The 26,368-nt window shown below is 36.6% G+C and overlaps 1 protein-coding gene across 1 annotated transcript in view; it reads left to right on the top strand.

The window, feature by feature from the left end:
• Positions 1–19,392, top strand: part of LOC149945609 (glutamate receptor ionotropic, kainate 2-like) — a 29,319-nt gene extending 9,927 nt beyond the window's left edge. The window contains exons 5-11 of the mRNA XM_090176632.1: positions 1,623–1,723; positions 2,894–2,996; positions 4,819–4,938; positions 9,284–9,488; positions 11,738–11,955; positions 17,572–17,825; positions 19,170–19,392. Coding sequence (XP_090032758.1) covers positions 1,623–1,723; positions 2,894–2,996; positions 4,819–4,938; positions 9,284–9,488; positions 11,738–11,955; positions 17,572–17,825; positions 19,170–19,392 — 1,224 coding nt within the window. The remainder of the gene's footprint in view (positions 1–1,622; positions 1,724–2,893; positions 2,997–4,818; positions 4,939–9,283; positions 9,489–11,737; positions 11,956–17,571; positions 17,826–19,169) is intronic.
• Positions 19,393–26,368: the final 6,976 nt, after the last annotated feature.

The raw sequence follows: 26,368 nt of genomic DNA, 5'->3' as shown, positions 1-26,368 counted from the left end.
GGTCACGAGAATAATTTAGTGGCATGTTGATTAGACTCAATAAACGTTAGAGAATGGTTGATAACAAAAACATTTCACACTAAATACTAATAGAAAATTTGTGCGTAGTTGGCCTACTGATACAATTTTAGGCCTACTGTGGGCCTAAATTGGCGTTTTGGTAAATTACATGTACTTTTTTTAAGGAATTTACGTACAAAAATGCTAAGGCTATTGGTTCCTATGGGCCGCTTGTTTTTTTCCATCAGCTTATATCTTTGTGAAAAAGTAATTTTTTTTTTCAATGAAACCAATTTCTTTGAACATTTTCGACAGCACTCTACAACTTTCTCATTGAAACGTTTTTTCTAGCACCTACCGGTGAAACAATATTTTTTACAAAAACCCGAAATCATTTTTTTGAAATTTAGGATTTAAAGCGATTCCACACTAGAAATAATGCCCTGAAAATTTAGCAACTCTATCTCTGGCAGTTTTTGAAAAAAAATGCCTAGTCAGAGCAATTCAAAACACCCTGTATAGCGCTCATTAGATTTGCTAGTCCTAGGTCGCATTCATTTCTTCTTTGCTCCGTGTCGAAAACAAGACGTTCCAAAAGTTTTACGTTGGCGGTATTGGGTGTTAGAGGCTTTAATTATTGTAGGCTTCTAGTGAAAAGATGTCATATAATTGTAGGTTCAAAAGCGGTAAACATATGCTTACCAAAGTGTAAGTTCTAAATTGGGCATTTTTTTTCTTTTAAGGTTTTTGCTTCAGGGTTGGCCGATTTAAATCAACTTGATTTAAATCACGATTTAAATCGCGATTTTAATCAATGATTTTTTTCAAAAAAAATCGTTGATTTAAATCAATTTTTATATAGTATTTTTGAAAAAGAAAAACCTGGCCAATTGCTATAATTTAGGTTTAAATATAATCTTTCTTGTACTTCCCCCTAAGGTTGCATTGGATTCTACCTGTGGCTGGAGATTCTGCCGAATTTGTTTTGTAAAGTACCAAAATAGGTTTTAAAAATTAAAACTTCTATATGATTATTAGCTTAAATTTAATAAATTCATTATACATATATATAGATTAAGTCTTTAAAAATTAAAACATAGTGGTTTTAGGTAAAATTATGATACTTAATTATATAAAACTTTGAAATTTTAATTAAAATCAAAAAATCAAAAAAATCAATAAAAATCTGATTTAAATCAAAAAGATCGATTTATTTGATTTTTTTTAAAAAATCAAAAAATTGCCAAGCCTGTTTTGCTTTATGCCTTACTACCATAAAGATAGTATTATGTATTTTTAATTTCAATTCCCAATTTAAGAAAATCTGCGTTCCTCTAAAGTATGATAAGATCTTTCCCAAAGTTTACGCAGTGAGTTTTTAACAGAGACTTTTTTGAACGAGTCAGCTTCTAAGGTAGATTATAAACGCCCATAGTATTCGATTGCAACATTAGGCGGTAGAAAAAAACAGCTGCTATTGCGCTACAGGCGTATCATCGTTCATGGAAATTAACATGAAAGTGGTCGAACAACCATCAAACGTTCAACTTTTTACCCCCTTTAAGCAGTGCATTGATGGGAAATTTCCTAAGCTATTTAACATACTACTCGTTTACATTTAGAGTTTTCCTTGCGCCATTTACTCTGGAAACAACACGTCGGGAGCACCTGTTGGATTTTGCATAAGTGTGCTGAACTTGTTAAATGAAAGCCTGGGATTTAAGTAAATATTTAAATTCAAATGTCATACAAATGAGTTTGTATAACCCTATATTAAGTACCACTGAGAAAAAGTATGGTTTACAAATGGTCAATTAAGGTTTTAAAATTTATGGAAATTCCGTTAAGGGTGTGACTATTGTACGTTAAATGGTTTAAATTGAATCTCCTTATTCTATTTATAGTTGAATGAAATACATACTCATTTAACCTGGGAAGTAGTGTTGATTAAATTATTTGTTTAATAATTTCCAGAAATTTTAGGTAACCCAACGTTTCGTGATATTAAGTGACATGGGCAAGGACTGTGTGAAAGTTTGGGTCTAAATTATAAAATTTTACTCCTTAAATAACTCTAAATAAAGCACTCTGACGTTTCCTTAAAAAAAGGAGTTGTTTAATGCAGATTTTATTATCCGTATTTTTGTTACATCAGCAACCCTGCAAGTTGAAGTATATCAGCAATCGAAATAAGATATATCGCCAAAATGAGAAGATTAATATATTTTGAAAATTTCATATTTTATTCTTATAAATCACCGGCCATATACGAAAGCTTGAAGAAGAAACCTTTTAGATTTAAAAAATTAACAAATAAATAAAATTATTTGTTAGTTTGAAACTTTAATAATAAGAATTGCATTAAAAATTAATTGTACAGCTCAAATATATATCGCAAAGATAGCCAGAATCTCCAGTCCGTATTACTGATGAGCGTAACTAGGACGTAAGCGGTCTATACTGTCGGAATTTCCGGTGGATGATCGGAAATAAAACTTGTGTGGTTAAAATTGAGCTACCACTCAATAGTTGTGAAGAATGAAATGCTGGTAGGGCCAGTAACGGCGAAATTATTCTGCTTTAGAATCTCTAAAATTTTGATTTGGATAACCAAAATCGTTTAACATAAAAAATACCGATAAGTTATAATTAAACTTAAACAAAACGTCAGGAATTACACCCATTAAAGATTTATAACTAGATAAAATTTATCTATTATTAAGCTGCCTATCTGTGAAAAACCCTACCAAAAAGGCGCAGAAATAAAAGCATGAAGGCTTTAAACTATGTTTAATAACGCAAATTCGTCTTACCCAATATAACTGGGACTAAGGTAAAACCAGATGTGATCAGTGCAAATTCGATAAGATGTTTTTTGAAAATGCTTTCTCAGGTATGAAAGGAAAACGTACACGGATTATGATTCGGAAGATTCAAAGGCAAGTTCTTCAGGTGTCGTAGAGGACGAAGACTTAATCGCTGCTCTGATGGAACAGGTATTTCTCAAATTATTCGTTATTTGGTGTGAAAATATAGGCCAAAAATTCCGAAAGAGCTCTTATTATTTAAAGGTAGTTGTTTACAAAATGACAAAAGGAATAACCACTCTTGATATTTATCTTTTCAAAGTGCAAATTTCTATTAAATTCCGGTAATGATATGACTTCAGAAAGCGAAATTTATTTTAAAAACCTTCTCAAGCCTTTTATACAATGTGTTTGGCGAAACTAAGCTATGATAAAACAAACTCATCGGAAAATGCAAAAATAATTCGTTTAAAATCATACTTAAATATAAAATTTCAAATAAAAATAATATACAAAATTATATAAAAATTTTTTTAGCTGACAAATATAAAATTCAAAATGGTTTTGTGACTGATTTCTAACCATGAGAAAGTACAAAGTAAATATATAGCTATAGCTATTACAAATAACAAGGCGGACCTGCAACGTTTCAGTCAAGTGGGTACGTTCCACCCACTCGAATACCCCAGAACATTAAAGAACTCGTAAAAACACGCCTAACTTTCAAGTATACTAATTCATCGGCCCTTAACAGTCTAAGAGATAAATTACTGGTGCGCTTTACCAGGGCGGTCGTGGTCTCCGTACTTCTATGCCAATAAGCTGACTACGTAATGGGAGATGTTGGTTGGTTTCCAGCTGTAGAGTGGCGAGGCTCTATATGAGATTTCCCACCTTATGTTCTAAGGTAGATGATTTCCAGCTCCAGCTATTCGGGTAGCGCTAGGCTGCAGTGTGCCCGTTTCCCCACTTGTTGGTACCTTCCTTGCTGAACGCTGACTCCCGCCCTTTCGCGGACTGAGTGTTTTTCGGTGGTGGTACACGAACCGTCCTTACTCCCACGGCTGTGCAAAGTGGGGATTGGTCGTCCCATTGCTTCACATTTTGGCTGGCTAAATGGCTTGCGTCAGTTGGGTGGATACCAACCGGAGAGTTATCCTTCTGCATATGGCTGTCAGTCGGCTTTCCTGGCCTGGGAGCTATCGCAGGGCATTGTGATGCGACAACCGACTATTAAGGGATGATTGATCTCTCAGGTGCACCTGTTTATAATTTCTGACCCAATGCACTAATTCAACTCGTACCCGGGCCCCCCTTAGTAAATTGACAAGCCCCAGAAAAAGAGAATGTGTTCGTGGCTCCTTGGGAATTTTCCCACCTGCCAACGTGACCATTTCACCAACAAATTTAATTTCGTTTGATTAGTAACTTTTTGGTCTGTATTCTGCCTAGTTTATATTTTTAGTAGCGGTATTTCTCATAACAGAACAGAATACAGATTCGAATGTAGTACCCAAATTTTGGTCCTAATTTTATTAGACAAGTCACAAGTATGGGTATTTTAGTCTTTAACTCGAAACGATTTATATTAAGTATGTTCCTCTTACATATTTGGAAAATGATTCTGAGATGGTGTTTCCCAAAAATAGTATGAACAGTGTGTTAAATAATTATATTAAGGAAAAGTATTAAGAATAAAACAATTGAAGTAGGAAAAGTATTAAGAATAAAAAGATTAAAGTAGGAAAAGTATTAAGAATAAAACAATTAAAGTAGGAAAAGTATTGAGAATAAAACAATTAAAGTAGGAAAAGTATTAAGAATAAAACAATTAAAGTAGGAAAAGTATTATAATTAAAATATTAAATACTCTTTAGGAAAGGATTAGAATTAAAAAATAAATATTCTTTGGGAAAAGTATCGAAAAATTAAATACATTTATTTCTTGTGTATTTCATTGTGAGCTTTATTTCTGTATACTTATCTCGTTAATATCGTTTGTTACGTGCAGAAAATTGATATGGCTCTAAGTTTCCTCATGATGACCAAAGAAAGAAAGAAGTACATCTCATTCAGTCATCCAGTCGAAAATGGACGAATTTGTGCTGTTATCAAGCAACCGTCTTTGCAGGTAGTCCATATTTCCCTGTATGTTTTACGTGGTCGTGTTCGAACTTGAATATTGAAAATTTTAATTTTTCAATATAGTGTATAAGCTATAATGTTTTACACAAATGAACATAAAATTATTGTTTAATATGCATATCAACAGTTGATATCAAGGATATACAGAAAAAAAGAACAATATTTAAATATTCATTAATAAAAAAAGAAAAACTTTGTCATATTTACATCAATTTTTCAGCTTTAAAAAATCTTGGTATTGTCACTGAATTCGTTACAAGTCCTTTGGAATCTCGTCAAAGGAGATGATATATTATTTTTAGTATATGTAATCTTTTGCCTCGTTTTGTTAAGGGTGTCTGGAGTTTGAGAGAATGAGTTAAATCGGTAATTTTGGAGTTACATATTAGAAATAATAAGTTTTTTAGCAAATATTTGTATCGATTACAAGCATCAGTTTCCGAGTAAGAAGTCATAGTCACAAGAGAGGTTTTGGATAGTAAGTAGTGGGCGCTGCCTCCCCATGAAAGCATATTGATTTTAGGTCCTTGGCTAGAGGAGGATCCCGGACCCGGAATGCGTTCTTCTACATCTACCGACCACATTTCCACCTTTTTCTCGAAAGTAAAGGGCCGCATCCGTGATAATACCCAAGTCTTTCAGAGTATCGGTGGGGGGTACCAATTTCCCATTTCAATTATAATTATATTTTGTATTGAATTTTCGTTTCGATCATGATATAATCATTTATGGTACACACCAAGTTGAAACACGATCGAGTTAACTTTGCAGTTCTTTGCAATCCCTGATGTTATAGTGATGTTGTGGTATACATATATTTAGTGGTCAGCGGATTGTTTTATTCTCGAGGGTTTTAGTACGTTAGGTAAGTCGTTTGCGTAGATGTTATATAAAAATGGACCCAAAGATTCCCCGTTGAACGCCAAAGGTCGTAGGGAACGAAAAGTTGGTAACGCGGCCAGTGCAATTTATGAAATTCCATCTACATATATCAAGGTAACCCTGAAGTCTCAATTTGTAGAGTAATGGGGATGAGAAACCTGGGTAAGAGCCTTTGAGAGATCGATTGATATAACGTCCACTTGACCGCGACTCGTTACTGCTGGCATGCCTTCATTGAATAAGTATACGTGGTTGCTTTCTACGGATCGTGATTTTAAAAAGCCGTGTGGACTGTGGTAGAGTTTGGTAAGAACCAACTGTAGATGCCGTTGTGCATTATGGAGTCGAAAACCTTTTCGAAGCAGCACAGCGAGGAAAGGGGACTGTAGTTCTCAGCATCGCGAGAGCGAATACATTTTTGAAGATTGGAGAGACTATCACGATCTTCAAAAGTGACGGGAACAATGCCGGTGTCGAGAAAAAGATTAATTATACGTCAAGGAAGGGGTGAGAATATATCGGCACAGCCTTTGATTTTGAGCAGTGGTATTTTTGTTAGTATATGGACGGACCAAGGCGTATAACGCATAAACCATCATTTGAGTATCGGACTCGTAAGCCAAGCGAACTTAGTCGGTTCGTTTTCACCGCGATGATAACACATATAAGACTTACACTTGTTAGTTTATTAAAAAAATTATTTAGTATAACTACTATCGTTATTTCGAGCATTCAATTTAATTGGACTCGGCGCTGTGATTATTAACAGGTTATGGGTCAGCGTGTTTCCTAATCGAAGAAGAAATATTGGATACACGGAAAGAAGTTCTAATGAGAAGGGAATTTGCCCCAAACACAAAGCCTAAGCTTGATAATCATTAGACAAAGCGAATTACTATTCGTGGTCATTTCGAGTGAAGGCGGCTCTCATAAGTAAGGGCTTATGGGAAGCTGTAGACCCTGGCTATGGACCGACAATGTCAGATACTGAAAGGAAGATCAATGATAAAGCTATCTCGTTTATTTTTCTGATGTTTGAAGACAACATTTTTATTATTATTGTAATCACAGACGGAAACCACTTTTTCAAGAGATCGTTCCATTCGTCCCAAGTGTGAACGTTTGTTTCCAATTCTTCAAACCAGGTCTTAGCAGAGCCCTTTAATTTCAGTAATGCATAATAAACGGTAACTTGATCGAACGAACCGTAAGTAGCCTTGGCTACTTCAACTTTCTTTACCCACATCAGTACCATTTGATGAGGCGACAAATCCAGATCAAAGTTTGGAATACATTTGTGAGCTTCACTCATTCCCCAATGATGGTAAACGTTACTGGGTGTTGGCGTTGCTGCTGGTTAATATTTGAGTGAATTTATGTTTAATGCCGTTATGACTTCCTTTACAGCCGTAGTTACTAGATATTGAATAGCCGCCTGGAAAACTTCCATAGAAAAACATTCGATTCTCTTCCATTTCTGTTGTTTTGTTCAACATCTGAGTCTGATATCGTTAGACTACGTATTTTACTTTTAGAACTATGGGTGTAATTATGTACTTTATCGTTAAACAATCCAACTAATCCAGCGGTCGTTGCTAAATAGTCGAGGCGATCTTCAGTCGACTTCGAATTATTGTTCAATTCGTTATTACGACCAGTTACCGAGTCGTAAATATTCAGTTCGTAAAATTCGTTGTCACTATCTGATAGAGAGATAGTTCAGACGTTTCCGTATATTCTTCGTTAGTCCCGTAGCATAAAATATCGTCAGAGTGCACAGTAGTTATTTTTTCGCGACGATTTTGTTCGTTAGCTTTTTCAGCTACCCTTAATTCATTTTCTGTTTGCTCATCTTTAATATTCTTTCGACAGTCTTTACAAATTTCGGGCTCGTAATTACTTAGATTCTTAATTCTTGTCCTTTCAGACAAGCTCCTGTGACCTGTCTGCATACGTTGTTCGTCAGCCTAGGCCTGGGGCGCGTCAAAATTCTAAAAATTCTTCCCTTGATAATGATAATTCTCACCTCAAAATTTGACGTAATCTCTTCTCACGAGTTCTCTTGAGAAGAGTGAGAATGCATTCTCACTTGGTCAAAAAGGGGGATTTTAAAAATAAAAATGGCAGCTAATATTCTAATCAGTTTACTTGATGCTGAAGAAAATAAACATTATGATATTTTTGTGGACGAAAATGAATTTCAGAGAAAACCGAATGTTAAGTTAATTTATAATGAAATATTTCCTTTTAAATCATAAATAAAATGTTTTATTCCTTCATATATTGTCGTGAAAATAATATTTATTGTCAAAGGTTGTTAGATTACAACGTTCATTGCATTCTCGTAAGCCGCCATCTTTAGAAGAATCTATTTACTTTTGACGCTTTTTAGTGTGTTCTCACACGGAGAAAAATTATCATGAAGATCTCTTCTCAAGAGAAGAATTCCTTATTAGAATTTTGACGCGCCCTGGCATGTCGATGCTTGTTTATACCCATAGTAGGCCGAGGCTTATGTGTGCCGATTTTTTTGTAAATCCGTTCTCATCTAATTATTTTTCTGGCATATTCCACTTTTTTTATATAGCAAACTTACGGCCAAAGACCTTAGACAATAAATATTCCACTTCTTAGAGTGAAATTGTAAAAGTAAAAGATAAAAGTTTAATGTTAACGTACATGTATGCTACCTTTACATCGTTAGGTACCCCACAATGACAATAAAGCTAGTGGTCCACCAGTGGTTACGTAACCGTCACGCAAGCGTTACGTCACTTCTACGTCACATGACGTTTTATCTGCGTTTAATTTACGTTTAAAAAAGCACACGTCCATTATCTATGATGCTAATACGTAGACGCTGATTTTCAACAAAATTAGTGGACGCCATCTTTCCGTTGTTTTACGTTCTACATACGGCTACGATACGTTTACGTCACCTCAGGTGGACCACTAGCTTTACGGTTGGGCGGAACTCGCGACGTTACGAAAGAGACAAAAATAATTACACTAGGAGGTATCGCCATCTATCGCTAACAAGGAGGTCTTATATGTGGCCTTTTTGGTTTTGAACGTCATTTAGTTGGAAAAGATAAGTGGATGACTGCTTGCGCCTTTCTGCCAATATTGGAATTACAGTTTATATTGGAAAAATGGACCCTTTAAATTTTGTCATTTTTAGGAAATTTGGTCATTTTTGTTAAAAAAAAAGTTTAAAAAAATGCATTTTACAAATACTTCTATTTGGTAAGAAACCAAATATTTTAGAGATACCTTTCTACCCATAAATGTTTTATTTGCGTTTTCAAAATTCATGTTACAGAATTAATAGTAGTAGCTACTTATTTTATTCATGGACAAGCAAAGAATGGTATATCAATTGATGCGTTACCGAAGTTGTAATTCATGAAAATCTTCTAACAATGGTGATAATAATTAATTTTTTTCAGAAAAGCCCATACAAGGCATTCATGGCTTACGTGAGAATATTCCACAGTGACATTCTCACTCTTATAATTTTGACAATCTTCAGTTCGATGATTGTGTTATGCATCTGCGCGAGGCTCAATCCGTTGGAGGCATCAACACACGCGGATACTTTCCCTCAACCCATATACACATTCATCACAACATTTGGGATCTTCTTTCAACAAGGTAAGCCTAGTTTATTTTTGGGGGATATTTATAAATTAAGGTGAACCAGGAAATTATACCGGCAGCTAACTAAAATTGGACCAGGGAGAAAACCTCAAAATGAGTTTTAGCTACGATTTTGAAATTTTAGGGTTTTATAGAACCCTCAGGGGGTCAACCGACTACGAAAATTTAAATGACCTTGAATCATGAATTCAAGGTCATTTGAAAATTACCTTGAGAACCGTAAGAGTTACAAAGCTGGTTCCAATTAGAAAGGTATTTCCCGTCACATTTTATGGCTAGCTTTGACCCGATCTGATTTGCGAAATAGGAAGTCGAGATCAAAGACAAGTAGCCCTAAAATGAATTGCGTTAGAGACCAGGTTGAAAGGCTAATAGTGTAAAAGATTTTGCGTTTGCGATGCTTACGTACAATTTCCATTAAATAAAATTGGTCCTAGAAAGTGTTATAACATTTTTATTTAACTATTTAAATTTAAAATACCTTTTATATACATAACGAACGCATTGAAATAACTAATCTGAAATGAAACTAGTTCCTCAAGGTCATTTTAAAAATTTTCGAAAACTCCACCATCGTCCACAAACTTGAGCTCTTGTAACTATCGACTTCATTGTGTTCTCCAACATGTCTACAGTCACCTCGTGAAAGGCACTTACTATTCATTCACGTAGAATCGCAACGTTCTGTACTGGATTGTTGTAAACTTTGTCCTTAATGAAAGGCCGCAGAAAAAAATCTAACGGAGTTAAATCCGTAGAACGTGGTGGCCAATGTATTGGTCCGTTGTTTCCGATCCATTTGTTGTGAAAATGTACGTCAAGATAGTCTTTCACGAGATCGACATTTTGGCCACCTAGGTTACGTTTTTCAATGTTTCCATTGACGTTTCAAGTTAATTTAAAAAGCCTAACAACTCTAAATTGTTGCGTGATTTGGTCGAAGTTGTGGGTGACGTAGGTGAAACGTTCTTGCAGCAACTCGTGCGTTATTACCATTCTCGTAACAAAGTCGAACCATTTCAACATTTTCTTGGGAAGAATACCTTTCTGATTATTGCGCATACCTAACCTTATTGGTTTTTTAACAACTATTCAACATAAAAACCTAATGCCCTTAGGCCTAAGGGACTTTTGAAATTTTATATCGAAGTTGTCGCCATGGCGACCGTGCTACAGCGTAAAAATCACGAGAAAAAGCAAGTGTAAATGCTGTCGGACCAATTTTATTTAATGGAAATTTTACCAGGTTGAAAGGTTTAGCCTTTCAACCTGGTCTCTGACTCATTTTAGGGCTACTGGTCTTTGATCTCGACTTCCTATTTTGGAAATCAGATCGAGTCAAAGCTAGTTAGCCATAAAAGGTGACGGAAAACATTTTTCTAATTGAAACATACTTCGTAATTCTTATGGTTCGCAAAATAATTTTCGGATGACCTTGAAGACATGGTTCAAGGTCATTGAAATTTTCATAGTAAGTTGACCTCCTGAGCGCTCTATTACACCCGAAAATTTAAAAATCGTAGCTACAACACATTAAGATATTCGCCCTCGTCCATTTTTTAGTTAACACCCTGTAGATGAATGTCTAAGGAAGACCATGGTGGGCCTGATGATTAATAGAGAAACGGGCGTTGGTCACAGCGAAGAAATTTACCCTCGTCGTGGCACTCAAAACTTCGCACCGATTCGACATTAGCGTAGAATTTCACTAACCTTATTTGATCTTTTTTAACCGTCTTACTAGGTAAAGTCATACGTAACGAGAACAGTTCCGTAAAGAACAACGAATGTAATACGAACTATGTATGGTTAGAGATAATATTGGGTTTCCTTGTCATAAGATAATTTTTCTATTGAGTCTCTCCCATTTTGTAGTCGACGGTCGTTTCTGAGGGCCGCCTTATCCATAAGGCAGACTAGTCAAAGTGCCTAGGGCCTACGAAAATTTTAGGAGACATTAGGGCCTACGATTCCATAAAATAGGGCCTACGAAGGTCCAAAAAGGCGGTGAGTTAGAGATTTTTGCTTAAGGCCTTCTGAAAGGTTAAAACAGCCCTGCGGTTTCTAAGAAACGGCGACCAGTTAATGAGTTGGAAAACGTGTGACGTTTTACATTCAACTCAATCTTAGGCGTTTTGAATGTTTGCTTTTATAATTTCCTGTGTATCTTAAAATAGAAACGGGTCATCTATCGTTGGTGCTTCAAGGCTTGCGCTATGTAACAAAGAATATTGGTTTTAAAGGGGTATCACTGACGCCGACTGTGATGTCTTGTCGAATTCTGTTTTGGAGCATGTGGTGGACATCGTTGGTGGTTTATTACAGTTTTTCTTCCAAAGTAACTTCCGTCAAAATAAATATTCCGGCCACAAGTCCTTTCAATTCTTTGCAAGATGTTCTTTACAACGAACAATACAAGTTAGTGATCAGAAAGAATGGGATCGTACACGCCGTGATAAATGTAAGCTTTTCTTTTAGACCATAGAGAGAGTTATCTTTCCCTCTACGCCTAAAAACACCCTATTAACATCTGTAACGCAGTTTCGGAAAAAGGTTTTGTTAAAGCGTCACTAAAGGTTACAGCTGGGATAGGGAGCGACTGGTTAAATGTTAATAACATTATCCTAGTTTTATTCTGTAAACTCAATTATTAATTACTTTAACCTACAGTCAGAATTTAGTATTTTTTCTCATTTATATTTGTTTTCTACAGAGAATCCAAACATTTTTATTTTGAAAGAAATTAAATAATATTATTTTATATTAAATGGAGGGGCTGAGTATTTGTTAGGATATTTACAATAGTTTTTCCGGGTTGCGGGAGTCGCGAAAGTTGATTTTTGTAGTTGGGTAATTTGTAAACAGCATCTGACATCAAGGCGCAGCTTCTCTTAAAATCTTCGAAGGGCGAATCATATTACGATATTTTACAAGCCCTATTATCGGAGCTCACGAGAAAACAGTGAAATTCAAAACACTGGTGTGACCGTTATCAAGGAGATATTTCCTTAACTAATGCCAGAAGTGCGCGCCTATTAAAAATACGCATACAGCTTCCGTTACTGATAAAGTACATTGTTATTCGCTTAAAACCATTATCTTCAAAGCTCCCAATCCTTTTAAAAAATACAATTTGTAAGAAATAAAAACATTTTATAAAACTATTGTAACTGGATAAGACCGTAAGACATTATATGATATACGTTTGCTAAAAACAAAAACGAGGATCTACAATAACTTTTTATGTGATCCGCCCGCCTGCTATCGCTTTCAAAGTGCTCTGTTAAAAAACGAATCATATCTAAAAGTTCTAGTTATTATTGTATCATATTTGCCCCCCCTTTGAAAATAAACAAAGCTTGATTCCCCTTCCCGAAGAAAATGGGAATAGCCCCCTTGTTCTCGAACTTTCCTCGGACTTTGCCGTTAAAATAACAAGTCGGCTTAGGCCGTAATATTAGTTCCACATCAGTGTATTCGAGTGGGCAAACCCATACACCCTTAGTAGACACAGGTAGGCAAACTAATACAAAAACTGTTGAGGCTACGTGATTTCTTATCGTTTGATATATAAATTTTCATCCTTAGTTAAAGAGTGGCCACCGCCCACCCTCAGGATACGCGGGTGGGCCAACCAATACAAAAGCTGTTGAGCCCATGTGATTTTATATTATCTCGGTGATTAAATTAGTGTTTTCTTAGAGCAGATATTTAATATGGATTATTAACAACTGCATAAATCTTATTATTGCAAGAATGTATTTATGTACTAAAAATATGTCAAGACGGAGATTGCATACTTTTCAGCTTAAGGGCCTGTTGCCAAAGCCCTAGCCAAAGTGCTATCCCATTGAATTTAACATGTTTGATTCTAGCAAAGCAGACTTTTGCAACACGCCCTAAGTTCGACTGCTTTGGATTTTTTGGTCTCACTCTTTCAAGTAGACGCGAGCGTAGACGATTCCAATATTTTACTTTTATTGTTCTATGAGAGAAAATTGTTTTTTTTCGATCACTCTCCCTTTAAGGGGGTTGGTCGGAGGGGGCGGAAATTAACGGCACTGCGTGCGCGTCAAAGAGCTCTATTGAATGAGACCAACTTGTTTTTTTTGGTCACTTTCCCTTTAAGGGGGTTGTTCGGAGGGGGCGGAAATTAACGGCAATGCGTGCGCGTCAAAGAGTTCTATCGAATGAGACCAAATCTCTGGACCAACTATACAAACTATACAATTTCGCCAAGAAGGCGATAATATTATTTTGTGCCACACATAAACGACTTTGATAAGAAAGTGCCACACTTATTTATTACTTCTGACCATACACAATTTTGATAAGGGGGGTCGAAATTGGGCCAGGGGGAGGCGAAGTTTGAGGTTAACTTGACCCTAAAACGCCGTAAATATACGTATAATAACGCGGAAAAAGAAACGAGAATTGCGACAACTTAACTAGACAAATTCGATGTGATACTAAAAAGTAGAAGCGCTGAGTAGATATGTAGCGGAGTGACGGGAGAAGTGCTTATATAAAGGTTCAGAACGGCCACTTGGCTCAATTATTTTGTAAAGTTAGGAAAATAATTAAAGTTTGAATTTGCTGTTTATTTCGAGAAGTTGTCAGGTGGTTTTAATCTAAGAGTATAAATATAACAAGCTTACTTTAGTTGTAAAATTTAAATTCAATTTTAATTATAATTTATTTTCTTAGATTATGGATATTTAAATTTATAAGTGAGCTATGGAAATTCGCGACTTCTAAGCCGTTTTTCGCGATACACATAGACATTTATCTCAAGCTTTGCTATAATAAGATTAAAGAAGTCGGTCAAGACCGTAATATGACCTCTCCTCGGAGTGGATTTATTCGGCTTACAACACTATAACTACGCTTAATCAAAACTGTTACAATGGCGATAAATTTGTTAGAAAAATAAGAAAGCGGGCCGTAAATTTAACAAGTTGGCATGCCAAAATATACCTCTCCTCGGAAGAATGGTCCCTAGTGGTATTAATTTCTCGACACGACCCCCAAAGATATCTCCGTAATTCAGAGTTATTTACGAAAAACGTATTCTCGGTTCAAACCCTGCCCGGTATAAAATTTTAATTTTAATTTAAATAATTGAGACGAAGCAATCGAGTTTAATTTATTCAGAATATTATAAATTAAGTAGTTACAACAGCGAGTTAGACTTACTAAAACAATGCACAATTGAATTTAACCCTTTTTACAGTACATGTTTATCAGTTGAATATAATACTAAGCAAATTTTTATGAAAGAAATATCTACAGATGGTATTTGTATTTTTCTCGCTTACGAAATACTTGCCGCATCTTTAACGCTCATTTTATTTCAACGCTCGTAGACTTCCAGTTGACGTTGTGACACATACCGCATGAAAAAGACCAATGCCGTCCAATTTCCAATATCATATAATGACTCGCACACCCAGGAAATCATTGACTGCGTTAGAAATCGTAGATATCCAAATATCCACACCAAATATATTTACAAGAAGCAAAAACCTTACCATCAACAAAGCACAGAGAGCCACTTGACTAACCGCCAGCTCTTAAAGAAATTAACGTTAAATTATCTCCTTTGAATTAACACAACTATATATAGGTCGTTAAGAATACCCGTAAATAAATAACAAAAAAACTAACAAAGTGGACCACCCACAGGGTCTACCCTTTAACCCTCTAATCTCGGCTGACTGCGCTAAAACAAGATTTACCCTTTAAAATTTCATTCGTAAAAAAAAACAGATTAGGCCTTCATAAATTCATTAATAAAAAAAGACTTTATTACCTATTATGCTTACGATGCGTGTCTTAATTTCAGTGAACCTAAGCAGCTATCGGTGGTTCTGTGGTAGAGCGCTCGACTGCCAAGCCGAACGGACTGGGTTCGAAACCTGGGTGGCGCATTTGTTTTTAATCAATAGAGAAACGCTAAATTATAATTTCTTCGATGCAATAATTTCAATTTCAATTCTATTTCAATTAAACCAAAATTTCGTACTCTATTAAATACGCTTCCGATAATGCTGAAGGTCTAATTTTCAATGAAGCGTAACAAGTGTCGGTGGTTCTGTGGTAGAACGTCCGCCTGTCAAGCAGGAGGTCTCGGGTTCAAATCCCGCCCTATGCGATCGCAAATTGGTACTAAGAGGAATACCGTGTACAACTGGTGGAAACCCTGCCATTGGACGTTGAGAGGTAGCATTACACTCAGCACTCGGTCCGTCCCAAAGTCATTAAGAAGAAGTTGGAGAGAAAACGCCCATACAAACACAACAGACTCAACATGCACAACCATCAGAACACAAACACAACAAACTCAACACTCACAACCTACGCATAAACATTACAAAAACGTAAAACACCAAAACGTCACGACGGTGAGCGAAAAAACACCATCCAAACCAAACCGCAAATGAATCCGTTAACGCTCACCGTCACACGGTGGTTTTGCCAACCCTTCGAGAAACTGCGAACGCAGAGATCTCAAGAAACTGCGTACGCAGTGATTACACTTTGCACCGAAAATGCGACACGGTGATTGTATAATCCCTCCTCGGAGAGGTAAAAATCGAACTTATTATTGTTACTAAGTAGAAACAGTAGCACAGGCTAAAGGCGTTTGATACACTTTAATACCTCCTCTAACACTGGACGATTTCGCGGGGGGGGGAATGTTAAAAAACAAAGTAAAATATGAAACCGGAACAAACCAACGATACGGAAAATAGACTAAAAAAACAACGATATCACAATCAATAAAATAAAATAAGACCCTTCCTTTGTCTGAAACACAAATTCTTATTATATTACGAAAAAAGCGTATCCAGAAAAAAATAAACCTACTGACAACAAATAACGAGTAAAGAAAACGACATTGATAACATCAAAAGTAACATAAGACCCAAAAGTGTGTCAGAACTGTGTAGTTATTAATGAGAATGTGTCCTAAAGTAAAAAAAAAACGAAGAGGGAGATACTCGAGCGCTACCGTGTGAGGCGGCTTAGAACTAAGAGTGATATTCCTACGCGAGCTGTGCGCTAGTAAAATGGTGCCAATTCTCTGTGCAACTAAAATATATCAGGTTGCGGCTTAAAGAGTTTCAAGCTAATGGCCAAGTTATAAAACAATGTGATGCTAAATACATTGAAACATTTTATTTATAACAAAGCTTCAACAAAGTTAGAATTGTCTCAACGTCACACACATAAAAAATACGCAGAAGTAACGTTATATGCAATCTCAAACATTAAAGTAACAGAAACAAAATCAAAATAAACATCGGTGTTTATAATCTTCCCACCCAAACAAATATTACATTTATTTTTTCCCGGTTTTACTGGTTTTTAAACTTTATATATGAAGACGTCAATGGCTCTTCGGTAAAACGTCCGCATCATCAGAATGTGCCTCGGGTTCGATGCCTGACGACGATCGTATTTAACTACAAATTGATCAATTTCCACATTTGACAATTTTATAAATATCAAAAAATAAATAAAATGGTACACGAAAAATTGACGTTAATAACTTCAAAACTGCTTAAAACACTTTCGCCAAAGCTGTACACACACAAACACAACAAAAACCAACGCGACAAACTCACCACCCACAACCATCATAACACAACAAACACGAACACAACACCCACAACCATCATAACACAAACTCAACATTCACACCCTACAAATAAACATTACAATAACGAAATATCCAATAAAATTGAGTTAAAACTGTTGCGACGGTGAGCGTTAACGAAAAAAAAAATATACAAACCAAATCCAACCGGAGAGGTAAAAACGTACGCTTATAAATTGCATCTAAAAACATTATATGAAACGAAAGAAAAATGTTTTTACCAAATAATTTGGTTTCTAACTAACTATTTAAAATTTAATATCTGATTTTCATTTTAAAAAGTGTCTTAGCATGGGTTTCCAATTAGAGACAAAGCGTGACACGGATGTTTCCTTAAATGATCAAAGATGACTACTTTCTATCAACCTCTTATTAAATAAATAATACTGAACTGGCAAGATTTGTTGATTACAGCAACACCAAAACCAGTCGATCGGCGAGCAAATAAGAAAAAGAGAAGCGAAGAATTCGATCGTGTTCGTCGATACCCTGGAGGAGGGCTTGGAAAAGGTGCGGACAGAGAATGACCATTACGTCATGATGCTCGAAGGGTCCGAGGCGTTTGCCATCGTGGACTGCACCCTCCTTATGGGCCCTGTCATTCACAGAGAAAACGTCTATTTTGGATTCCCAATTAACTCCACATTTAAAGATGTTATTAACCAAAGGTGAATTTCAAAGTCATTTGAAGAAATTTAATGGTGTGAAAGTTTTGCTAGAAAAAGAGTTGATGTCAAATAATGCAGAATGTCTTCGTTTCACTGACAAACGTTTTGGGATTTTTAAAAGATATATGTTATTTGGTGGTCCCATAACGTTTGAATAATGTTACCGATTTTTATTAATTTCTTAGCAGAGTAGACTGAAAATATCGAGGCTTTCAAAGAAACCTCAAATTTCAATAAAAATATTTTGGTGTCATCAAACGTTTATTTAAGCAAAAAAAACATGCGCGTAAGCTTTGAGACACCTTTTATCGAAAAAATTGGAAAATAATAAATAGTGTTTCGATAAATTGAAGGTTATTTGAGTTTCTCCATTCGGGCATTATCTTGTTAATACCAAAATGCTGCCGCCAGTTATATCCAAATAACAATGATTTTCATGATATAATACCAAAAATCTATAATTATATTCACTTACGTGTGTCATTCAGTCGAAATAATTTATGATCGCCGCTTAAATACATCTACTAAAGAGTAGAGATTAATGATCGCCACCTGTGGCGAGACATTAACTTAAATACATCTACTAACGAGTAGAGATGCGCCGATATATCGGCCTATTTTTCTAATACCGGTATCTGCCAATATCGGCTTAAGCGAAGCCGATTTTGGCAGATACCGGTATTGGAAATAAATTTCAGGAAAACATTTAAAAATAAGAAATTCCTTTATTAACTATAAACTAGACTTCAGAAGCTAGGTCAGGGGGTTACGAGTGTAAACAAATAAAAAAACAACGATATTCGATTTGTGATAGAAAATATGTATCACGTAAAATGAAAAGAAACATATTCGGAAATGCTCATGCAAACGTTTTTTAATGTAAAATTATAATAAAATGGTATGACAGTGCACTGAACCGTCTTTTAGAATGATTTGACCATATACACTACCATAAGACAATCAAGGCCCCTCTAAGTTGGAATTGGGCATAAAGGCACATGTTTTCAGCACTAGACAGGCACGGGTGAAATAAAATTAGCATCTACGCCACCTGGCGGAGAAAAAAAACAAATCACCCACCCCTACCACCTATACTACCTCTTGCCATCCAGTAGCATGCCTTCGGGGATTTGTGCATAACTTTCAGTTTTTCACCACCAGATGGATTTATGTCGCTAGTTTGACCAGTCATTAGCCTAGCGTCAAAATGCCATTCGTTGTTATTATAGAAACGGCTATCAGTAAAAGTTCAATAAGATAAGAAAGGAACACACTTATGTGAAATGTAATGATAATCTTATGGTAATACTGTTACCATTAATTGGACGTTGTTTATTTTCTTAGAATTATAAGTCTTTCTGAAAGTGGTCACCTTCGGCGAATTTGGAAAACCTTCTTCAAACAATCAAATCAAAATTGCAACAGCATATCGGATGTCTCTTCGGATATTAACGAAACATTTGGCTTCTTTGCGGTGGTCATTATTGGGATTGTGCTCAGTTTGCTCACACTTCTCCATGAGTGTTTATGGAAACAATGTAAAATATCTCAAGTAGAGATAATATAAGAATAAATTTGTTTGTTTTGACCGATTAAAAAACTTTTTACAGAGAAACAAATGTTGATTGGGAATTCATTTGGGATTCCACTTATTTGTTTAAGTAGATGCCGCTAAATTACAGTGATGGGCACTTTCTTTAATGAACCGTTTAGTTCGAAATACTTTTAAATAAAATAATGTACAAGTGAGCGAAAAGAGTAATTAAATAACTATTTTCTAAAATAACTAATAATGTTTAGCGGGCCCATTTTTCCCACTCGAGGGGTATGCAAAACTTTACATTTTAGCATTTCGTACTAGGTCTCGAGGAGGAGGCAAAAAGGCCCCAAAATTGCACTGCGTCTAGGGGCTCCGAATGGTTATAAATTAAAATATATTTAATCAAATACATTAAAATATCGGTCTATCAAATTCTTTAAATAGGCGTTAAAAATATGATTTCTGAATCGAAGGTTTGATATCTTGATTATTAGTATCTAGATTGGAATATAAATATAAATTATGATAAAACAATTAACGTTCATGATTTTGTGGATGCTATATAGGAATCGTCTCCTCTATATAAATTAAGGAAACAAAAGTTCTACTTACACTGGAGTATACCGCAGATAATTTTAACAATTTTTTATTCTTAAAAATTTTAGCAAACGTGAGCGTAAATACACAAACGTTTCCTTGAACCGTAGCGTTCGCGGCGCACGAAACTTTAGTTTCCTCAGTCCTATAGTAGTTCTCGGGAAGCTAAAATCAGATTAACTGTGCAATGTTAAGTTTAGCTTTACTTGGTAAGGGTGATCAGAAATATTGAAAATGGTGACTCCCACGTTCTCAAGAGAGTCGGCATTGATGACGCTTGCAGAAACATGAAGTTCTGTTTCAAGAAGGGTTTATTTTTCGGAGATTCGCCGTATGTAGTTTTTGGGAAGGATGAATGAGAGTCGGCGACTTTGAAGGGATGAGGATGGCTTTGAAGGCCCCTATTGGGGGGGGGGCCGCCAGGGGATGCTCAACGCCACAAAACCATACTTGAGCATCCCCAACCCGACTGACCCAAAAGAAAATTGATTGCTCAACTACCAAAAGATATGATCTAAAATATTTTTATATTAATCAAAAACGAGAGCTACATCACAATTTAATTTCAGTAAATATTGAAAACGTTCTTAAGAAATTTTTATTTCAAAACAATAGTACTAAAGTTTTGAAAAAAAAATGTTTTATAAGGGTTTAAATATTTCAATTGAAGAAATACCGAACTAGCCAATCAAAAGTGTTTCGACGGATATAACATGAACTTGGTATTTTTTGGCTTCACCAGGATACACAAAATAGAGAAAAGTGATTGGACAATACTAAACTACAACAATGGTTAAACGTTCATAGGACTGCAGTTCATGCTATTTCATCGACGTGTATTCTATTATATTAAAGAAAACTGTTAGCTAATCGTCTTAAAGGTTAGTTGTTTTAAATTTAAAAGCGAATCCTTAAATATTATTAAAAAGTAATACCAACTAATATCATATAACATCGGTTTAATAAAGTATTCTGTTTTCAACGAAGTCAAAATTTATATTATAAAAATAACAAAATAAAGCCAATTTCGGTAAATTTACTATTTCAGGAGTGAGAGTTGAAAATTACGATTTTTAGTATTAACATTGCCGCCCCCCAAATACATTTGAGCACCCCCGAGTCTTTATTTCCAACGCTTCCTAATTAAAGCCAAATTAAATTTTCAAAACAATATATTCGTATCAACTACTCAAATAGCTACAAAAAACAACTGAACACGGCCTTTTGCTGACTCGCGTCATGTAAGGTGACAAAATTTGATCACTGATAAACATTGGTATTGCACCATTTTTTAAACGTATCTGCGAGTGTGGTACACTTATGTTTGAAGACATCAACAGCCTGAGAGTTTCTGGATTCCGTTCCGAAAAATGGTCTGAACATATTCTAGGCTTAACCATCAGTGGCGGCCTAAGGGGGGGGGGCGGTCCGCCCCGGGTACCAGGGCAGCAGGGGGTGCCATCGGAGAAGCTCGAGGGGGGGGGGGGGTGCAAATCCGAACGACTAAACTTGAAGATGGACTTGAAAACTTCTGCACGGTCCTGGGGGCTGTCACAAAACACTGCCGCCGCCTCGGGAACCCAGCCTTCTTCAGCCGCCACTGTTAACGAGACACTGTCGTTTAAGACCCTCATTCGTTGGAAAGTAATGAAAATATAAGCCACTTTTGTTGTTATTATTACTGCAGGAAGGAACTGCACAATACACTGTTGCGCCCACGGTCTTCGGTGCTTTCGGTGGCATCTTTCCGTAGAATACAAATATTGTTATAATGACTACATATAAGAAATAATGATATTTTTTATTACTCGATTTTCCCTTCAATTTCTACTTTGAAAGTAATATTTTTACACGTAGCCGACTCGTGAAGTCGTGATTCGAGAATCTCGAACCGCGTGGTCCGCGAGAAGAAAGTCAAAAAACGCGCTTACAAATCCTTTACGTTATAGTAGAAAAAGACTACTGGAAATTCCCCGCCGAAATCGACCAAACTCATGACGTCAACAAGTTTTGACGCGGCTATTGAAATACCATTATTTTACATTAAAATATAAAACTTTATTTTATTCGGAGCTTTCAGACCGTGGTCCTTCTTCAGCGAGTGACTGTTACAAGAAGAAGGACCATGGTCCGAAAGCTCCGAATAAAAAACGTTTTTTTCTAAGTCATGAAGTAGCAGCTTTTTTAAAATTTAACAATTTATAATAAACCATGGCTAAAAGTTTTAATATTTATAGCATTTAATATGTTTAATCTCTAAACTTGTTATATCTAAACACGTTTTAACGATAAATATGAGAAGCAAATAACACGTTTAATTTCTAAACGCATGATGTTGCAAAGCTGAACACCACTATCGCCTAAACATGATCGGTTTTAAACATGATAAATATTCTTTTGCATTTTGGTGTTTAAGAAAGGGTTAAGTATCTAAACACCTTTTTTTGTGCAGGTTAGAACTTGCCTTTCACTGTGTCGATGCTTTCAAGTTTTCGATAGCTATCTGAGCTTTTGTCTTCACAGTAATAATTTCTTCACGAATTTTCTCAAATTCTTGAAGTTCGACTTCTAATTGTTCCTAATTCACAATGTCTTCATCGTATCGTCCAGTTTCTTCAGAACGTTTTGGCTCGATTTGGTTAATAAGCTCCTCTAATTTACCGATATTTGTCAGATCTCTGGTGAGAACTGTTTCAATCGCTTCGACGGTCTCTGCGATGAGATGTCTATAGAAGTTGCGCTTTGCGGTATTTCTATCGTACTCCGACATTGCACTTCTTAACCACTTTTAACTCTAATTAAATCCAAAAGTCCCAGGTTTCGGCACCATGAACTCTATTAATCGAGCTTTTAACTTAGGATTTAATTTTGGTAAGAAATACAGTAACTTTTATATAAACGAAAACTTTAATATAGAACAAAACGAAGTTACAATCAACTACGCGGTTAAAAAAAAGGGGGGGGGGTATAGTAATTTACAGTGCCTAATTATTCTGTTAGGGACTAAAATTACTGAGAGCATGGGAAACGGTGATCAAAAGGGACGGTAGTCCCTATGCAACGTCCGGGTATAGAGTAAAGCACCTACCCGAGCACTTGCTATATTATCTCGAGTCAGAATGAAGCCGATTTTAACCCCTCGTATCTCAAAACCTATAGGTCGTATCAAAACACGTGATGCATCGGATGAAAGGTTACAGGCACGCAACAAACGTATACGAATTCCATCGAACAGGGTTGAGGCGACGTTTCGTAGTAATGGGGCAAAGTAAGGCTTAATTTTTCTTCTTCTTCTTTCTCTTCTTCTTCCATTTTCTCCACGCCGACCGCTCTACAGCAAAAACTACTGAACCGATTTAAATGCAATTTACTATACAGTATCCAATGAAGCTCCCATTGTGTCCTTCTAAAGGAGAAGCTCATATCTGGTATAGTTCTTGAGCTACGGTGACAAATGTACAGTTCAGCGAGTCGGTAACCACAACCAAATAAGGACGTAGCTATAGTTTTCGGTTGCTGTCAAAATACACCTGTGATGGTGGTTGTGCATTTTTGTGGGATGCCACGAATTTAGTCAATGGTTGTCATGGAAGGACGGCTTATGGGGCTCTGAAACTATCTTTTAATAATAAAGCGAAAGATAACAACTTGACGAATGCCAATCCCAAGGGCAACATTCTTCACCTAGTTCCCCAATAAAAAGTCAAGCTAACACAAATCATGTCAGGTTCGAAGAGTTAATTAAGTTTAAAAATCCTCAAGGAATTTTCTTTTTGTGGATCAATTTGGTGAAGATATTCGTCATCTTAAAGGAGGTAATAAAACTAAAAGCATTCTTAAAAAAATCATACCACCTTATCGGTAAGTTACACTAGTTTGTATTCGTCACCAGGATTACTACTCATACAGATGCAATATTTAAATCAAACAACAAAAACAAATTTGATTCCTGATAATACCTCGGGCTGCTCTTTTTTTTTTCAATTTGCAAGTAGTGGCGTAGGAAGCCCTGTGGCCCTTCTGAATTGCGAGGCCTTATATTCGCCACTGTATGGCAAGTACGAAAATGGTACTTAAAAGGAGTACCGCCTTAGTATTGGCAGAAGATAGCCCTTATCTACCCATGAAAAAACTTTTTATGAACTATTTTTGCCTCAGCTTTACCAAGAATGTGTTAATTTATTCTTAGGGATAGAGTGAATATGTTGAAGAAATTTTTTGCGTTGTTCCCAATCACCTTCATTTTATAACAGCTTGCTCCTACTCCCCTAATAGATCAAATCAGTGTTACATGTCATATAGGTGTTCCGACGTGATTGAAGAGCACAACTATGATTTCTCCTCCCTCGTGCCGAAAAAAATTCGTCAATTTTTTTTTAAAATAGAGCTAATACCCAAGGCACCACCTTCGACCACATAAGCAATGTTGCTTGTGCGTGATCAAGTAACAAGTGGCCGGGTTAAACCTGAATATTGACTTAACATTCTCCGTCATTCTAAACAAATACAATCCTTATATTTCTATCTCAGTGGCGTAGCGTGCATTTCTTCCACCCGGGGCCAACCCTAAATTTTCCGCCCCCCCAAAAGTAGGCAAAAATTCTGTGATATTCTGCGTGTTTTTTGCAACGCGAACTCTTTTATGCAATGGTCAATATTAATTTGCACCTCTTGTTCGATTGCCACGATACGCAGATTTGTTAATCTGAACGACATTGTAGATTTTAAATAGTAACTGCACCGCGCTTCTCAATAACAATAACTGACGTTTCGTTCGAGCCGGTTAGACTCGTCGACTGTTTTCTGTTGGCGGTTGTTGCAGTGTTGCCACACCGCGCGCTGCCCGGCTAGACTCGTAGACTATTCTGTTGACGGCATAGAAATCTCATAAACACAGCGCACGGTGTGACATCACTGCATCGAGGTTAACGGTAATAGTTAGTGTAGGGAGCTGTTGGCTCGAACGCGTGGCATGCAGGGCTTGCCACCACCCTCCTACGCATTGTAACCCGGCCACCTGAATTAATGGCTTCAAAAGTCGCTTGATGACTTAGGCCTAAGGTGGTGCCTTGGGTATTAGCCTAGCGGATTATTATTATTATTATCAGAAATTATAGCCCAGTGTACCGGTAACAAGAGAACCACACCACCGGAGGCCTATCATCATAATGCCCTACGTCAGCGTCCACAGCCCGAACAGGTGACAAAACCAACATGGGTAGTAGTACCCTACTACTCAAGGTCGCAAGCCGCTCTCCCAGCAGAAGGTTCAACAATGGGTTGACCAATTCGCCCCTTCGCACACAGCAGTGGGTTACATGAGCGGGTGGTCTAGCATCGGAATCCAGCACCTTAACTACATAGGTGAGGTGCCAAAGCCCTTAAGAAAAGGTGGACTAAAGGGGGACAACGGGCACACTGCGGTCCAGCGTAACCCGGCACGATCGGCACCGTAGATCCCAATGGGCTCCACAAAGCCGGGAAACCGGGCCACAGCGCCTCATACGGAGACCCGCCGCCCCACAGCAGGCCACCAAATCCGCCTAGGCGACAGGATGCCTGGCCCCTCTCCATTAGCTTGAGCTGAAGCTTAGTTTCCAGCCCTTACCTGACCGAAGTCGGAGGTCGGAGATCGGACCATTTGATCTCAGCTAACATCTCCCGGTGTGCCACCGCCCTTATGGGTTACAAGAGCCGGACCCCGACTCCTCAGTAAAGCCACCAGTTATTGAACACTCAGACCCCTTAAGGGCCTGTGACAACACTGCAATAGTCGCCTGCCAGCGGCTGCCGCCAATGTCACTTTTCTGACCCAGAATATCGGCCGGCCGCGTTGGTTTCAATTTGCCAGGCCGCCCCCTACATCTATGCCGCCCGGGGCCATGGCCCCCTTTGCCCCCCACGCTACGCCACTGTTCTATCTTAATTTTTTTTAATTACAAGCTATTTTGAGTGAGATAACGTTGAAACGTGCATAATTTCAAAAAAGATCGGTCAAATTGCCTAGGTAATAAAATAAAATAAAATGATTCTTAAAAATATTGGTATAAGATTGTCTACTAAACTGTCACTATTGAGATTACAATAAGTCTGCTGCTTGTTTAATTTAGAAATGGTAGCAATTTTATCCCGCTTTGTCTTTTCCAATTATTTTAAGAAAGGCTTTGAATTATGATAATTGTTTAATTTTCATGGTATTTTATAGCCAAGAACCTTATTTGGTATTTAATTAGTTTCATAAATTAAACTCAACTCAAATCAAACAAATTGTTTTTAAAAGAACCGGGGAAATCTTTCATTAAAAGTAATTATTTAATTCGTAAACTTTTATCTACTATATCGATACTTTTCTCAAAAGATATATATAATATATTTTGGACTTATGGTAGTTCATGTTGAACGGTGC

This window comes from Leiobunum rupestre, chromosome 5, assembly GCF_980474605.1.
Source record: "Leiobunum rupestre chromosome 5, qqLeiRupe1.1.hap1, whole genome shotgun sequence".
Lineage (NCBI taxonomy): Eukaryota > Metazoa > Arthropoda > Arachnida > Opiliones > Sclerosomatidae > Leiobunum > Leiobunum rupestre.
Note: the sequence above shows the minus strand (reverse complement) of the source record. Positions and strands in the feature narration are given on the sequence as shown.